The sequence below is a fragment of the Oryctolagus cuniculus genome, chromosome 1, assembly GCF_964237555.1.
Source record: "Oryctolagus cuniculus chromosome 1, mOryCun1.1, whole genome shotgun sequence".
NCBI lineage: Eukaryota > Metazoa > Chordata > Mammalia > Lagomorpha > Leporidae > Oryctolagus > Oryctolagus cuniculus.
The window spans coordinates 231,490,275-231,506,971 of NC_091432.1; the positions used below are offsets into that span (position 1 = coordinate 231,490,275).

The window sequence follows — 16,697 nt, forward strand, 5'->3', positions numbered from 1 at the left end:
GGGAAGAGGCTGGCGCGGGGGGTCTGCACCCCAGCCCAGGGCCGGATCCCAGCCAGTTGGCGGCTGTCAGCTGACGCTGCCGGGCCTGTGTCTTGACCTGTCACCCGGGGATAACAAGGCCTGTCTCCTGGGGTCGTCATGAAGACTAAATAGGTCCTTCCTTGACGGTGCCTCCTGGCCTGATGCATTATTAAGAGGGAAACTGAGGCTGAGAGAGTCCCTGGTTCCTACCTCCTGGTTCTGCCACCACACTGGGCCCAGAAAGGCTGGCCACTGGTGGGGCACCCCCTGCCCTGTCCACCCAGACAGAAGCGTTGGTGGGGACCGCATAGCCAAACTACCTTCTTTATTGATGTCAAGTAAGAACGCCAACCACGTCAAAGTCTGCAGAGCCCAGACAGCCTTAGCCCACCTGGCCCCCGGGCACGGGGCGCGCCCTCTATCAAGATTTGAGGCGGGTGGAGCGCCGAGGGGGCGGTTTGGGGAGCTGAGCTGTCACCTTGCTGGCGGTCTTGGCCGTGTCCTGCGTGCTGGGCTGGATGGGTGAGCGGCCGCCAGCGGTGAACAGAGCAGTCAAGGCGTTGCGAGCATTGATCGCACACCGGCGGCTCACGGGCCGGCTGGTGGGGCTGGGGTTCTTGGCCGCCTTGTATTTCTGGACACAGGAGGTACAGGTGAGGGCTAAACCACTGGTGCCCCTGGCCAGCAGCTCCCTCCTCCTCAGCCGCGACTCGGACAGTATGGATGTGCTGTGTGACCCCGTGGGATGCTCTCAGCCTCTCTGGGCCAGGGCTCAGGAGTTACCAGCCTGACCCTCTGCATGCCGCGAGTAAGGGATAGAGCCCGGCCCGTGTGCCTGGGGGAGGCAGCCAGCGGTCCGGAGCACAGAGCGGGCAGGAGGTCGGGCTCACCTGCAGGTTCTCGAAGTGGGCCAGGGATTTGCAGTGGGAGAGCTGCGCCCCCGAGTTGCTGTGGTAGAACTTGTGGCAGATGCGGCACACGTAGCCCATCACGGGCACCAGGAAGTCCACGCCTGTGGGACGGCAGGGTCTGCACACTCCTCCCTCGTCCCGGCCAGGCCACCCACCTGCTCGGGAGCCCCGCTGGACCGTCCCCCTGCTCTGGGTGTGAGCCGATGACAAGAGGACAGGGCCACCTGGGGGCCGCGTGGAGGCTGGGCGAAGGCTGCAGCTCCCGCGGATGGGCTCAGGGCTGGGGTCTTACCGTAGGCCGTGTTGGGGTTGTAGGTCTCTGAGCCCTTCCACTCCTCTATGGAGATGTCTCTGGATCTCACCTGGAAACGTGCCAGTGGGGGTCCTGGATCTGCAGACTCGGGTCACGGCCCTGGAGCCCACCCGTGCCCCCGGACCCGCCATCCCCGTGACCTCCAGAAGGCTGGTGGCCTTCTCTGAGCAGGTGCTCACGCTGGCCCTGCCTCCCAGAAGGCCCTCGCCCATGGAACTTTCTGGGCTCTGCCCCACCAGCGCCCTCCTCTGGAAAGCCCTACTGTTCCCGGCTGGGCCAGAAACCATGCCGAGTGTGCCCGGCACGTCGTGTGTGCCGAGTCCTCGCACCTGCTACGGCTTACACCCACCCCATGGAGCAGGGACGGGCCCGGGGGTGTCAGCTCTCTTGCCCAGAGGGCTTTGGGGGGAGCTGGCGGGCCCCAGCCAGAGTTCACTCTGGCCGGGGAGGGCCCACTTTCAGGAGGTTGTGCTAGGACAGTGCCTGGTACCTGGTGGCGCACAGACAGGGAGCGCTCCAAGTGCCGGCTGCCGCAGCCGTCCCCGACCCCGTCCCCTTGTCCTGACATCTCTGCGCACCATGGAGCTCCCCACCTCTGTGCCTCAATGATCCCATCCCCTCCCCGGGATGCCCTCTCCCTCTCACACAGGTCAGAGGTCAGCCAGGCTCCGCGCGCTTCATCGTGACGCATGTTTACGTGGTCACGTGTAACAGAGCCCCCAGAATAGGGCGTGCCTGGGAGGTGGGGCGGGGTCCCTGCCGGGCAGCCTGGCCAGCCGCCAGCCTGCCCCCCACGCCCTCCCGCCAAGCACCTGCTTGCAGAGTTCCTCCTCGACCTCAATCTCTTCGTCGTCCTCGTCGTCGTCCTCCTCGTCCTCGTCCCCCTCAAAGCAGCCCACGGCGTCCACTGTGATGAAGTGGTCCTCGTCCTGGCCAGCCACCTCCTTCTCCAGCATCTTCAGCTGCCCGGGGAGGGAGCCAGGAGCTCAGGTCAGCTGCAGGCAGCCAGGGCTCCGTGCGCTGCCCCCACGCGCCGGAGTCCCGTCCCTCCAGACCTGCTGAGAGCAGGCTGTGCTCCTGCCCAGCGTGCTGTGTGGCCTTGGCCAGGGCTCTGTACCTCTCTGGGCCCATGTCCTCTGAGGGTGCGGGGTTACCTCCTTGGCCTTGTCCTTGTGGCCCTGGGACTTGACATGCTCCACAAACTTGCGGGGGGTCCTGAAGTAGCGGCTGCAAGCCGTGCAGAAGGGGCGCAGGGACTGCTTGGCGATCTGGGGAGGGAGGGAGGCCGTGTGGGCGGGAAGGCGGAGCCAAGCAGAGCCCAGCTGGAGCTCGCCTCCCCCTGCACACCCAGCTCATTTAAGCAGCAGTCTGGGGCCAGCGCTGTGGCACAGCGGGTTAAAGCCCTGGCCTGCAGTGTCGGCATCTCTCATGGGCGCCGGTTCTAGTCCCGGCTGCTCCACTTCCCATCCAGCTCCCTGCTAATGTGCCTGGGCTCCTGGCTCCTGATTGGCTCAGCTCCAGCCATTGTGACCATTTGGGGAGTGAACCAGCGGATGGAAGGCCTCTCTGTCTCTACCTTTGTAACTCTTTCAAATACAAAACAAAACAAACAAAAAAAACCAACAAAACAAAACCAAAAGTCAGGCGATGCTGTAGCCCTGCACCAAAACATGCAGACACAGCTCGTCCCGTCCCTGTGCGGCCCCAGGACTTCCCTGTGCAGATGGCAGTGGAGACCGGGCAGACACAGAAGACAGGAGGAGGGGCAGCAGCCTAAGGACCCCCCATGAGCACCCGGCGGGCAGCTGGGCACCCTGGAGCCTAAAGGGACGTGACTGGTCCACCCAGAGGCCACAGCGAGACGTCGCGCAGACGGACTGCCGCCGACTTCTCCCGGTCGACCCGGGCCTCCGCCCCGCGGCCCCTACCTTGTGGTCCTGCGTCCTGCGGTGCTGGATCAGGTCCCCCACGTAGTAGACCTGGCAGGTGTTGCACCAGCGCCGGGGCGGAGGCTCCCTGAGAGGAGAGACGAGGGGAGGGCAAGGTGAGGCGGAGCGGCTGCAAAGCCGGCTCCAGACGCACCAGGCGGCACCGCCATCCCAACCGCGTCTTTTCAGCAGCCCTAACAGAATGGACGTGAGGGTGATCTGATGAACGCGAGCGAGGACACCCATGGGCACTCTGGGGTGGGGGTGGGAGTGAGACGCCCGCGGGACGCCAGGCGGCGGCACCAAGACCAAAGCTGCGGCGTGAAGACCGCGGGGGGAACGGGAGCCCGGCTCGGGTAAGGGCTCAGCCTGAGTGGCACAGGGGGCGTCAGGGCCACCTGCCAGCCACTCCGGGAAGAAAAGCCTTTTGCTCTCACCTCCTACCTGCAAAATAAATTCTAACTGGACTCGTGGAGACACGTGTCACCGTCCGAGCCACATGCTTGGGGCGGGGGCGGACCCCTATGTAATCTTGGGCTGGGACAGATCTCTCTGCACAGAACAAGGCCAGGCAAAACCAATGCATCCGACTGCACAGCTTCCAAGCCAAACTTCCAAGGAAAATGAAAAACCTGTGACTGTCAAGACGAAGCCTTAGCCGTATCGCAGCCAGAGCGTGTCCTCCATGGGGGCAGCTTGCCAAAAAACCCAAAACCACGAGGGCCCGTGTCGTGGCGTTAGATCCCTGCTAATGGCCTGGGAGAGCAGCGGGAGACAGCCCAAGTGCTTGGGCCCCTGCAGCCACGTGGGAGACCCGGATGGAGCTCCTGGCTCCAGTCTGGTCCAGCCCTGGCTTTGCAGGGTTGAGATCTCTTGTCTCTCCCTCTCTCTGTAACTCTTTCAAAAACAAATCAACCGGGCCGGCGCCGTGGCTCACTAGGCTAATCCTCTGCCTAGCGGCGCCGGCACACCGGGTTCTAGTCCCGGTTGGGGCGCCGGATTCTGTCCCGGTTGCTCCTCTTCCAGGCCAGCTCTCTGCTGTGGCCAGGGAGTGCAGTGGAGGATGGCCCAGGTGGTTGGGCCCTGCACCCCATGGGAGACCAGGAAAAGCACCTGGCTCCTGGCTCCTGCCATCGGATCAGCGCGGTGCGCCGGCCACGGCGGCCATTGGAGGGTGAACCAACGGCAAAAGGAAGACCTTTCTCTCTGTCTCTCTCTCTCACTGTCCACTCTGCCTGTCAAAAAAAAAAAAAAAAAAAAAAATCAACCTTGGGAAAAAAAGAAAAGAAAACCAAAATTATACAAGGCTGTGTTCTGAATCCACGAGAGTAAGGACTTCCTAGAAAATACGCACACGTACAATTTCACGTACGCTTCGTGGGGCACGCAGACCCCCTGGCGTCCGTGGACGGACCCCGGTAGGGACCCTGTGCTGACGCTGCAGCGTCACCAACATCGGCAGTGACTGCGGCTTTTACTTCTGTAGATAGTGAGCGCCGCAGGGATGGGGGGGGGGGGGGCACGCTGTCTTAGCTGTGCTCCGGCCGGCGGGGGTGGGGGCGGCTTTTCACTGCATATGCATTTTCCGTGTTCTTATCTATTTTCCTTCCTTTCCTTTTTATTTGTTTATTTACTTGAAAGGCGGAGTTAGAGAGAGAGATAAAGAGTGTGTGTGCTCCCATTGACTGGTTCACTCCCCAAATGGCCACAAAGGCGGAGACTGGGCCAGGCCGAAGCCAGGAGCCAGGAGCTTCCTCCGGGTCTCCCACATGGGTGCAGGGGCCCAGGTATTTGGGCCATCCTCTGCTGCTTTCCTAGGCCATTAGCAGGGAGCTGGATTGGAAGTGGAGCAGCCGGGACTCGAACTGGCACCCACATGGGATGGCAGCATCACAGGTGGTGGCTTAGCCCGCTATGCCACAGCGCCGGCCCCATATTTTCAAAATCCGATAGAATACGAGTTCTTTTATAGTCAGGAAAGAAAGAACAGCACGACGGCCACAGGGCGTCCCCAGCATTGGGGCTGAGACCCTCGGTCCTCACTCGGTCTGGTAGCGCTGTCGACAGGTCTGGCCCGAGCCGGCACCACCCAGCAGCATTCCTGTGGGGTCCTTTCCAATAGGCGCTTTGGTAGAGCTTGAATTGAAATCTATCTATCTATCTATCTATCTATCTATCTATCTATCTATCTATAATTTTTTTCTTTATTTGAGAGGCAGAGACGGATCTCCCACCTGCTGGGTCCTTCCCTAAGAGCCTGCAACAGCCAGGCTGGGCCGGGCTGAAGCCAAGAGCCAGGAGCTCCGTGCAGGTCTCCCCTGAGGGTGGCAGGGACCTGAGTCCTTGAGCCATCTGCTGCCCCCCAGGGTGCCCACGAGCAGGCAGCTGGATCGGAAGTGGAGCCGGGACGCAAACCCAGGCTGTCCGACAGGCATGCGGCGTCCTGAGCAGCAGCCCAGCCCCCGGCCAGCGCCCACCGTGCTCTTTCTCTGTGTGCGTTTTAGTCCTTTGAGTCCAACAGCGTGCTAAATGAGGACAGCGAGTCGGGGAGACCTGGCCGCCGAACAGGTCCAGGCCTGTGCAGGGCACGCCGGAGGCCGCCCAGATGGCCGAGCCAGGTGAGGTCTCGGTGGTCTCGGGGCCCTGCTGTGCGGGCTCCAGGAGGCAGCAGTGGGGTGCTGGCTTCAGGGGCCTTTCTGTGGGGGCCCTCCCTCATCTTCCATGGGGAGCCTCGTGAGCAGCACTGGCCCTCCGCCTGGCGGTCACAAGGCCTCGGCCCTGGCCACGGTGGGCTCACCCAGCATTTCCCGGACACTACCTTTCTGCTGCAGGCGCCGGGGGGCTGGGACCGCGGGCGGCTTTGCCACAGTGTGTCCCCTGGAGTTGCACAGGTCAGAACCGCCGCTCCTTTCTGCTCTACAGAAACTAACGAGCAGCGCGGGGGCCGCAGGGTTATGTGACACTGCTGCGGACGCTGTGCTACGCTGGGCACGGACGGGTGCCTCTGCCTGCCAGTGGCGTGGCCCTGGGGCCGCTGGTGGGGGCACACGGCTGAGGCTACTCGGCCGTGAGAGCTGACCTGCCCCTCAGTTTAAACGCCGCCTCTCCCTCTCCAAGCTTTTCTTGCCCCTCCCCCATTCCTGAACCTGTCCTGGTCCCAGGAAGCCAGACCCACTTTGGGGGCCACAAAGGCCCCCCACTCCCGTAGCATTTCACACAACGGCTGGGAGGACCAGACCCCTCCTCTGCCTCTGCTGGGCTGTGGGCTCCAGGAGGCCAGACCCCGATCCTGGAGCCCCCTGGGCCTGGCTGGTCCCACCCATGGTTTCTGGCAATGGCTGGGGAAGGTCGGTCTCCGGGATGTGGTTCACGCTGACGCTGCAGTGTTATTCCAAGTGGACAGGCCTCGGCCGAGCCAACCAAGCCTGCGCTGGGGAAGTGTCAGACCACTCCCAGGGGGGTCTCTCCACTGCTCCCTTCACTGCTTTCTCCCACGCTCACGGAGACAGGGGCGTGTCCTGCAGGGGGAGAGCTCCCCGACACAGGAGGCATGCAAGCAGAGGCTGGCCAGCCCCACGCCGGGAGCCCCCGCGGAGGCGCCACTCGGCCCCCAGGGGTTCTGCTTTGCTTCCGCTCAGAAGTAGCTGCTAACACTTTACAACCGGAAGCTCTGCTATGGATCCGGATTTCTGGTCCGTGCTGAAAAGGCAGGGGACCTGGGGCGGAGCCAGCTGTCACCGTCAGACAGGGCTGCGCCCTCCGAGCCTCCCCACCCCCACAGACCTGTGACCGCCCACAGGGTCCTGGGAGCTCCTCCTGCTTCCTGGCCAGGCCTTCTGGTCATGGGCTCCAGGGCAGGGCGGGGCTTCTGAGTGAAGCCCCCAAGACAACAAGAAGGGCACCAGTTCGAGTCCTGGCTGCTCCACTTCCCATCCAGCTTCCGGCGACTGCACGAGAAGGCAGCAGAAGATGGCCCAAGTGCTTGGGCCCCTGCCACCCATCGGGGAGACCTGGATGGAGCTCCAGGCTCCTGGCTTTGGCCTGGCCCCACCTTGGCCACTGTGGCCATCTGGGGAGTGAACCAGTGGATGGAAGATCCATCTCTGTCACTCTACATTTCAAATAAATCTTTAAAAAGGATAACTAAATCGAAGGGCCGATGCAGGGTGGCTCTCATCTCTAGCCCCGGGTGCCCTGGTCCCCACCACTGGGGGCTGGGGAGGAGGGCTCAGTGCCACAGCCCCCTCCCTCGTACAGCTGGGCCACCCTGTTCCTGCCTGAATTCCTGCACTGCTCGCCGCCGGGCCCTTGTACAGATGGGGAAACTGAGGCCCCCGTCACAGTGCCCGAGTGAAGAAGCGGGCCTTGCAGAGCCGAGACTGCCTGCCCCCAGCACAGCCCCACCCCCCGACTCACTCGTCTCTCTCCAGGACGTCCCGGGGCACAGGCAGCAGGGACAGCAGGCAGGCTTGGCTCATGTGCTGGATGTCCCCGAGCCGCTGCTGGTGCTGAGCCCCCAGCATGTGGTCCTGGAACTCCTGCGTGAGGGGAGCCAGGCACAGGGCGCGGTGTGAGCCGGCAGTGGGAGGAGGCGTGCAGCTGCTCCCACCGCCGGGAGGCCGCTCCTCACACAGCGCTGTGGGGGCAGAGCAGGGCGGGGGAACGAGGCCCGGCGCCAGGGCACCCCAGCCACTTCTGTGGGCGTCTCAGAGGAGGAGCCGTGGGGGGACTTCCAGGCCTCCAGGGCCCTGCTCGGGTGAGGCTAGGGAACAGACCTAACGCAGCAGCGGGAGCAGCAATGACACGCGCGCACCCCTGCTGGTACTGACACTCACTCCAGCACGCCCGGGCTGGGCCTTCGGTGGTGATTACCGAGTCCCCGGGACCACCCAGTGAGGTGGGCTCTAGCTGCTGCTTCGGGGGCTCAGAGGAAGCTGAGGCAGAGGGCGGAATTCGCCCCCCAGGGCCCACGGTCCCGGGTGGGATTGATGTGAATCGGGAAGACCTGCCTTCCTGGCCGGTGGGGTGCCGCCTAGCTGAGCAGGTGCACAGCTCCCAGGCCCAGGGTGGCCACTGAGGCAGCCGTGGGGGGGCAGATCCCAAGCTGGCCCCCGCCCCCCACCCCGCCCCCTGCCCGGGCTCGCGGTACCTGCTGGCTGCTGCAGTTGGCTTTACAGATGTAGCAGAAGAACTGGAGGCCCGGCTTAGAGGGCGGGCTGGCGGCCGCGGGCACACGGGAGGCGTCACCGCCGGGACGCGGGCCGGGTGGGAGGGGCGTGGTGCTGAAGGCCCTGCTGTCGCTGCTTTGCAGGATGGTGACCTTCAGGGAGCCCCCGGCGCCCCACGTCTGCACGGGGAGCAGGAGCACCCATCACGTGGCCGCCCAGGCGACCAGCCTCCGTGCCCAGCGTCCGCGAGCACCGGCTCAGCCAAGCGTCTCGACAGATGGGACACGGAGACTGGGCTGTGCGGGGGCCGCCCAGGGTGCAACGCTAGATTCAGACACAGGGCTGGCTCTGAAATCCAGCCTCCCCCGGCTTCCCACAGCAGACTGGAAAGCTGACCAAAAAGGCTCCCGGGCTGGCCCCGTCCCGGCACCAGGCACATCCGCGACGCCCACTCTGCTCCAGTTCAGGGATGGGCAGGCAGGGGTGGACTCTGGTCCCCCAGATTCCCTCTGGGCCTGTTGAGCAAGGTAGCAGGGCGACACAGCAGCCCGAGCCCGTGCAGAAGAGCCCGTCAAACCCACGCTGGCCTGTTGCGTGCTCCCACTAGCGGGCTGCTGTCCGTGTCACAGGTGGGGCCACGCGCAGGGACCCTGCGGGGCCCTAGGGCAAGCAGAGGCCACCCCACGCCCTCGCACAACTACATCCACACAGCGACGCACCCCTAGCATCTCTCGCGCCCTTCGTTCACATTCTCCCACGTCCAGGCCACGGGCCGGCTCCTCCCCACTCTCTTCCACGCCGTCCTGGGCGCCCGGTGGCTCCGGCAAGGCCTCGCCCTCGTCTGCAAGGACAGATGTGCTCCAGAGCCCATCGCCACCCGGGGCCCAGAGAGAGCCCAGCCCAAGAGCTGCCTCCGGCTCGCGATCGGACCCTGGAGCCCCTGCTGCACACAGCACCAGACCCGGGTTTCAGACGCAGCCCTCCGTCCCAGGCAGCAGCCAATCAGGGCCGGACAGCGCCGGGGAGGAACCGAGGGTGCCGGCGACTGCCCCAGCTCCAGACTGCCCGGGAGCACCACTCACCTCCCGCAGCTTCTCCCGAATCAGACGGCGTCTCCGGCGCTGTGGCGTGAACCGGAACCGGGGCCTGCTCCGGTGCTGGCCACGACGCGTGTGGCTGGGTCCGCTCTGGCAACTGCTCAGCAGGCTGCTCCTGCGGCTGGAGCCCTGGCTGTGCTTGGGGGAGTACCTGTGGATACGTCTGCGTCTGGGCCTGCTTCAGCGGCTGCGGCTCCGCCTGCCTCGGGGGCGGCGGGCGTGCTGGCGGCTGCACCTGCTTCTGGGGCTCTGCCTCCCGCAGCCGCCCGGGCTGCGCCTGCTCCTGCCGCGGCACCAAGTGCTCTGGGGAGGTCTGTGTCTGTGCCTGCTTCTGCAGCTTTGGCTGCACCCGGGGCTCCGCTGGCGGCATCCGTGGCTGAGTCTGCGGCTGCACCTGGGCCTGGACCTGCAGAACCCGTGGCTGGAATCGGGGCTGCACCCGGGCTTCCACTGGCTCGGGCAGTAGCTCCGGCGTCTGTGTCTGCTTTGGTGCTGTCGTCCGGGCCTGGGGCTGGACCTTCACCTTGAGCTGTCCTGTGGGCGCCGGCTCTGCGGGCTCCTCGGAGCTGGGAGAGAGAAAAATCAAGATGCCAGGGGCTCTCAAGAAAGGCCAAGACCCAGTCTCCAATCCCAGTGCTGCCGCTCATAAGCCAGGGAACTGGTTTAACTCTGGCTTTCTGGGCCTCGGTCTCACCTAACTAAGTTGGGGAGCACTGTTCCCACCTCCCACAGCTTGCTAACCTGGGTTCAATTAGCACCGCAAACTGCCCACCCTCTGAGGTCCCAAATGCGCTTCTGCACCCCCAGCCCGACTCGGGTCAGTCCAAAGGAAGATCCAGTCTGGTCGGGAGCCCCTCTAGTGAACGGGGCAGAAGTAAGTTTGCTTCTCCTCCAAGCCAGAGGCCAAGGCCCTCCCACTGCCCCACGGAGGGTCCACCCCGCCCCGGCCTGTGCGGGAGGCCGGCACCGGGCGTGGGGGCTCCAGGCGGGTCTGCAGCATCAGTTACCTCTTTGACCTCTTGGCCGGGGGCTCCGACAGCTCACAAGGCTCGGGCTCGGGCTCGGGCTCGGGCTCAGGCGGCAGCGCGTGCTTCTCCCTAGAGATGGTGTCTGGGCAGGGGGCCGAATCTTGGTCTGGAACGGAGGCAGAGGCGGGCACGCAGGCGCCAGGTGGAGCAGGGAGGAGCGCCACGACGTGGAACTGGGCTCAGCCCCCTGCAGGGATCCCCGCCTCCCACATCTGCCCAAGCCACCTGCTGACCCTCCCCCCCCCCCCGCCCCAACCCCTGCCCCTCCTCCTCACCTTCAGGCACCTCCTCTGGGGGCGCTGCAGCTGCTTCAGACCCCTCTGGGGGGTCTGGCCTGTCTTCCCCGGGCACCGTCTGAGAAGAGGAATCCTGCTTCCTCTCAGACGCCGTGTTTGCCACCTGCCGCCCAGCCCCAGCGGGCCCCCTTGCCCGACACGGCCATGCCGTCCCCCAGGGGACGCAGTCTGGCCCCGGGCTGCCGAGCAGATGACCTTAAATACCCCAGGAACTGGGTCTTGGAGTCCCACCAGGCTGCCTGTTAAATAACCCAGGACGGGGGCCGCAGGCCTGCGGCGCCGACTTCCACAGCCCCCCCCCCCCCCCACGGAGCAGCCTGGGGGACCCTTGTAAAACGCAGGGCTGCTAGGGTCTCTCGTCTTTCAGGCTTCACCCGAATGCCCCTCCCCCAAGCCTGGAGCCACCCTCCCCACCTGCCACCCCCTGCCCCACACAACCCGGCCCCTCCAGCCTCCTGTGTCTCTGCTAGCCTCTGGCCCTCTGGGCACCCACACCGGCCTCTCTGGTCTCCTTCGGCCCCAGGCCTTCACCCGCAGCTTCCAGTCACTTCTTGCAGGAAGTCCTGCTGACCCCAGCCCGGGAGCAAGCCCCCGAGTCTATCTAGGTCCCCAGAGGGCCTTCGGCTGCCTTTCTGTGGCATTTTCCGGCCGGCATTAATTGGCTGGGGCATTATTTGGACTCACGTCTCACCCACACCCCTCCGCACCCCAGGCCTCTGGAGGGCCGGGCCAGATGCCCCTCTGCACCGCGGAGGCCCTGCAGGTGCCTGCTAACTGCACACACAGCTGGGCCAGTCCTGGGCAGCCATCAGCCTCCCCACCCGCCGCTGAGCCCAGAGACTGGAGCCGAGTGGGGACCAGCAGTCCGCTCACCACACCGGGGCCCCACACCCCCAGACACTCGCCGGCTCCCTGGCCGCACAGCGCAGGCAGCCTGCGGGTCAGGAGGCCAGGACTCCGGGGCTGCCTCGCTCACCCCAGGGCTGCCATGGATCTCCCGGAGGGGAGACGGGCAGACCGTGTCACACCAGCCCCGACTGGAAGGCTGCACGTTCTAGGTCTCCCCTGGGCAGTGCTGCCTTACGGAGAAACGTTAACTAAGTAACAGTACTGCTGGTGCTCGGGGCTGAGGCCCAAGGAGGCCGTGTGGCCCGCCCCCGCGGTGGACACCCAGCGTCCCCTCTGGCCCCGTCGCCACTCACCTTGCGACTAGGGGTGGTGCAGGCAGGGGTCCGGGCCTGCTTCTGGGGGGTCCGCCCTGAGAGGCCGAGCTGCGGGGGGTTCATGGGGAGTCCGACGGGAGGGGGGCCCAGCAGGGACTGGCGCGTGGCCTGAGGAAAGAACTGCTGCAGGTTCGGGGTGGCCAGCTGCGGGGGCGAGAGGCTCGGGGCTGCCAGGCTGTACCCACGCAGGTTCCCTGTGGGCAAGGAACGGGCAGGACGACGGTCACGCCCAGGCCGGGGGGCAGGCACGGAGGCAGCGGCAGGGCCCCAGGGCACCACGGGCACAGCACAGATAACTCCCAAGGGGACCGTGCCCACCCAAGGGCGGCCCGAGGGACGAGATGAGAGCCCAAGGCTCAGTCCCACCTGGGGCACGGGGGATGGAGGTCTAAGGGCCCCTCGGCTCCCTGGTCAGCGGCTAGAGTATCCCGCCCCCTTCAAGCCCCCCACCCCGCCACGCTTCAGAGCAAGGCGAGAGACCCAGCACCTCGGGTAGGAAGACACGCCCTAGCCCACCAGCCGCCCCTCCTCACGGGCCTGCAGTGAGCCAGGCACTGGGCTGAGGCTCCAGCCTCACAGTGGTCACCCGGCCCAACCCCAGTCACCCGGCCCACCCCTGACAAAACCGAGACACAAAGTGGAGGAGCAGTTTGGGGGTGGGGTCTCTGTGGGGACAGCGCCACTAGTGCCCCGGTCAGATCTCGGGGTCTCCCTGATCGCTCCGTCTATAAGGATCCTACCAACTCCCAAAGCCACGTCACCCCGCGCCCGAGTTTTGGTCACGGCCTTCACACAGGACGGCCCAAGCATCATTCTAAAATCACTTCCTGCCCGTGGCCCACTTCCTGCTCCGAGCTGTACGGTGCAGGCCCTGCCCTGCCCCAAGCCCCCACCCCACTGAACTGCCACTCTCCCACACGTGGCCCCCCTCCACCCTGGCACAGGTCCCTGCGCAATCCCTCAGACATCCTGCCTCTGGGCCTTTGCACACGCTGCTCCCCGTGCCGGGGCCACTCTGCCTCGCTAGCTCCCCACCGTCTTTCACTTCCCTTTAGCTGCCTCCCTTCCAAGGGGCCTGAGCAGACCCCCTCCGTCCCGCAGGCCTCAGCCTCCTCGTCCTCAGGGCTGGCCGCCTAACTTCCTTGCCTTCTTCCTGCGGCACGGCATCTGACCGAGCCCCGCGCCTCGGGGGAGGCCTGGAGCCTGGAAGTGTAGCAGCATGAGCAGCAGTCGGCTCTCTCGCCGCGCTGCTAAGGGAGAGGCACGGGGCAGCTGCACAGTGCCCCATCTGCAGTGGGGCTAATGCTACTGTACGGGGTGCAGGGAGAGGTGCAGATGTGCCTGGCACGCCGTGAGCGTTCAGTTCTCGTGAACTTAAACAGGTGCACGTGTTTGTGTTGAGAGCCACTGTGCCCCTAAAATGCTCTAAAAAAAAAACCAAACGGACGAAGGACATGGACAAGTCACAAACAGAAATACAACAAGGAAATACAACAAGGAAAATGTTCAACGGCACTAGCGCTCCAAGGATGGAAATTCAAACAGCAGCTACGGGGACTCTTTGCCAACAGACTCAGTAAGTTACGCGTCGAGACACATTTATAGATTTGTTAAAAAGCGTATAATACCCAGTGTTGCCGTGGGCATGGTGAGACAGGCACTGTCATACGTGGCTGGTGGCATTGCAAACTGGTCCAGTCCTTTAGGAAAGCAATTTGGCAACATGTATCAGGAGTCATCAAACAGCCACCCCCACCCCGACGCCGGCATTCTGCTCCTTCTAAGAAACATCACAGTCACTCAATGTCATTTAAATCAGCGAGAAAAAAAATAAAGGAAGGAAAAAACAGCTGAGAAGGCTTAGGCAGGTAACTTCATAGCCCTCCCGGTAAACGGTGAAGAAAAAAACCTACAAACTAAAAACCTCAGGGCTGCTTTGCGGTGCAGTGGGCTAAGCCGCTGCCTTGTGCAATGCCAGCATCCCCTGTGGGCACCGGTTCAAGTCCTGGCTGCTCCACTTCCAATTCAGCTCCCTGCCAATGCGCCTGGGAAAGCAGTGGAGGATGGCCAAGTCCCTGGGCCCCTGCACCCACGTGGGAGACCCAGGAGAAGCTCCTGGTTCCTGATCGGCCCAGCTCCGGCCGTTGTGGCCATTTGGGGAATAAACCAGTGCATGGAAGACCTCTCTCTCTGTCTCTCCCTCCGTCTGTAACTCTACCTCTCAATAAATATTTTTTTTTTTAAAAAAGGCAACAAGATTGCAGGAATAAATCCTTTCAAAAACACCCCACAACCTTGGCACGGACTCTGGAGTCGCCTGGGAAGAGGCCATGCCACTCTATCCTGTGAGACGGAAGCTGGGTGCAGCCTCCATGTACCACTCCCCGAGCCGTCCTGGGGAAGCCGGGGAGGAAACCTCCCGTATAAAAACAGTGGCGTGGGCTTTCTCCAGCCGGCGAGTGGATCTCCAGGTGACACTTCGGGTTTTCCTGTCCCCTTTGCTAAAATATTTTTTTCACTTTGAAGGGTGTGACTTCTACGAAGGGAATGCAAAAGAGGAAAACACACGTCTATACTATATACTGCCATTCTCTCTCCATCCGTGCACCTGTCGTCTGGAAGCCCAGGACCAGGACCGTCTGCACCCCATGACCCGGCAGGGCTGAGGAGCGGGGACCACCCCATCAGCACCTACTTGATGCCTGGCCTGACCCTGGGCACGCCATCCCTCCTGGGGCCTTCGTAACACGGGATTCTGGGAGTATCTCCCTTTAGGGAGATCTTGGAAGGAAGAACTGACTTCTCCACGTGGGGAAACCGAGGCAGGGTCACAGCCTCGATGCACGGCATCCAGAGAGCCAGGCGGTGCCGTGGGACCCAGTGCCAGGACCCCCCTTCTCCTGTCTGAATCTGAGTGCCCCCAAGGAGCCAGCCCAGCGCCCGCCAAGGGCGCCCCTGCTCTCCGCTGAGCAGCTTGGGGGCCTCTACCTGCGCGAGGCCTCCGTGCGACCCCGCGCACCCTGGCTCCCTCTCGGGGTCACGGCGGGTGGCCGGGGGCTACTGGGGGGCCCTACCTTGCAGCTGCTGCAGCAGCAGAGCTCTCTGTAGCATAGGCCCGTTGAGGAGGGAGGCAGAGCCGGTGCCCTGGACGCTCAGAAGCTGCTGCTGTGTCTGCTGCTGGGGCAGCCCCCTGCGCGCCGGGAGGGGACGGGACACGGTTACTGGGACAGACAGACCCTCCCTCTTTCCTGAAGCCCCTCCCCACCCTTCAGGGTGCTGACCACCAGGACTCGCACTGAGACGCCCTGGGGAGAAAGGGCTGGGATGGGGGCTCAGACATGGTGGGCTGGAGCTGACCACCCCCCACGGACGGGACTCACCGGCTGACCGCCAGGGGCAAGGGGGCCTGCGGGGGGGACTGCTGGAGCAGCTGCTGGATTTGCAGCAACTGCTGCTGTTGCTGGAGCTGCTGTTGTTGGAGCTGCTGGGTGAACATGGCGGCTGTGGAGGAAGGGGAGTAAGGCCGGGGTTCCCCACCCCGCAGCGCGGTCCAGCGTCCCTGCCCTGGGCAGCCTCCCACCCAACGCGCGCGGCTGCACGCCTGCGGTGGAGGGGTGTCCGGCGGTGCCAGACCCACGCCACGCCCCTGCGGTCCTACCAGGGGCAGGCCGCCGGCCCCCCCAATCCTGCCAACAGAGCCGCCTCCGCACCCCCAACACACCGCCCTACCCCCAGCAGCCCCTCCCCGGGCCCGTGCGTGTCAGTAACAGCAGCACCCGCCCCCAGGCGTCCACCTTCCCCCCCACGGACCCCGGAAGACAGCGTCCCTGCACCCAACCGCATCTCCCGCGCCCCCACCTCCGCTAACCCCTTCATCTACAGACACAGCCAACCCCACCCATCAAGTCCCGTGGCCGCGAAGGCCGCAGCGCCCATCCAAGCCCCCCCCCACAACCCTGCCGGCCCCCGCCCCGCCCCCGCCGCCACGGACCCCCGCACCTCGGCGCCCCGCGCGGCTTCCGGCGCCCACACCGCGCAGCCTCCCCGCACCCTGCGGCGACCGTGTCGCCCCACGGGAAGCGCGGGCCGCGCGCGGGCCCGGGGGCTCGGACTCGAAGGCACCCGGGCTCCCGCGACTCGGCCGGGCCTTGGCGTCCGGCCGGGACAGCGCCCTCTGGAGGACGGGAGGTCCCGGGGCTGCGGACCGCGCTGGAGGAGCTGCGGGGCGAGCACCCGATCACCCCGCACCGGGGCCGCTCCGGGATGGGAGGGGGCCGAAAGCAGCGCAGACCCTCCGCCTCGCACCCTCTGCATCGCGAACGGGCTGCTCTGAGCCCAAGGTCCCTCTGTCGCCAGGAGGGTCTGAGTCATCGCGGGGGGCTTCTATGGGTGGAGGCCCGCACGGGGCTGGGGCGGGAGGGGGTTGCGCAGTTGATGTAAATGGGGGGGCCCCAGACCCTCGCTCAGGAATTTGCCCTGGAACGGGGTGCAGGGCTCCGTTTGAAAGTGCGTTTTCTCATTTGATTTGGCTCCGGAGGGTGCGGGGAGGGGTGGGTTCAGTGATTCAAAACGGCCCTGCCCCCTCCTCCTGCCCCCGGGAGCCGGCGCCCGGGCAGCTCTTGGTCACTAAGCGGGGTGCGGGGCTCCCCCGAGCAGTCGGTGTTAGCAGCGGCGGGCGCTGCGCGGACGCGCGCTAAAGCGCAGATCCGCCG

General features: G+C 64.8%; 1 protein-coding gene across 7 annotated transcripts; it reads right to left on the minus strand.

Annotated features, from left to right (window-relative positions):
• Positions 1-329: 329 nt before the first annotated feature.
• Positions 330-16,143, minus strand: CIZ1 (CDKN1A interacting zinc finger protein 1). Of its 7 annotated transcripts, none has more exons than XM_070057375.1 (17): positions 15,985-16,143; positions 15,366-15,486; positions 15,060-15,175; positions 13,614-13,685; positions 11,965-12,179; positions 10,742-10,835; positions 10,446-10,572; positions 9,424-10,004; positions 9,061-9,182; positions 8,323-8,520; positions 7,590-7,711; positions 3,174-3,261; positions 2,400-2,513; positions 2,058-2,207; positions 1,225-1,294; positions 912-1,033; positions 330-655 (listed from the first exon to the last, which is right to left on the minus strand). In XM_070057375.1, the coding sequence occupies exons 2-17, from the start codon at positions 15,479-15,481 to the stop codon at positions 443-445; spliced, it is 2,520 nt and encodes an 839-aa protein (XP_069913476.1). In that variant the 5' UTR covers positions 15,482-15,486; positions 15,985-16,143; the 3' UTR covers positions 330-442. The 7 variants fall into 7 exon arrangements, with proteins under 7 accessions (XP_069913476.1, XP_069913474.1, XP_069913472.1 ...); XM_070057373.1 differs by having other exon boundaries at positions 15,977-16,134; XM_070057371.1 differs by having other exon boundaries at positions 10,446-10,548; positions 10,742-10,820; positions 15,985-16,119.
• Between the last annotated feature and the right edge of the window lie 554 nt (positions 16,144-16,697).

What these genes read in the sequence shown, in the direction of transcription:
- CIZ1 (XM_070057375.1), bottom strand. Translation starts at nt 15,481, where the DNA reads ATGTTCACCCAGCAGCTCCAACAACAGCAGCTCCAGCAACAGCAGCAG. An exon ending in GCTGCTGCAGCAGCTGCAAG is followed by an intron (nt 13,686 to 15,059) that starts GTAGGGCCCCCC and finishes GCTTTCCTAAAG; the next exon opens with GACTGGACCAGTTTGCAATG. An exon ending in CAACCCCAACACGGCCTACG is followed by an intron (nt 1,034 to 1,224) that starts GTAAGACCCCAG and finishes GCCGTCCCACAG; the next exon opens with GCGTGGACTTCCTGGTGCCC.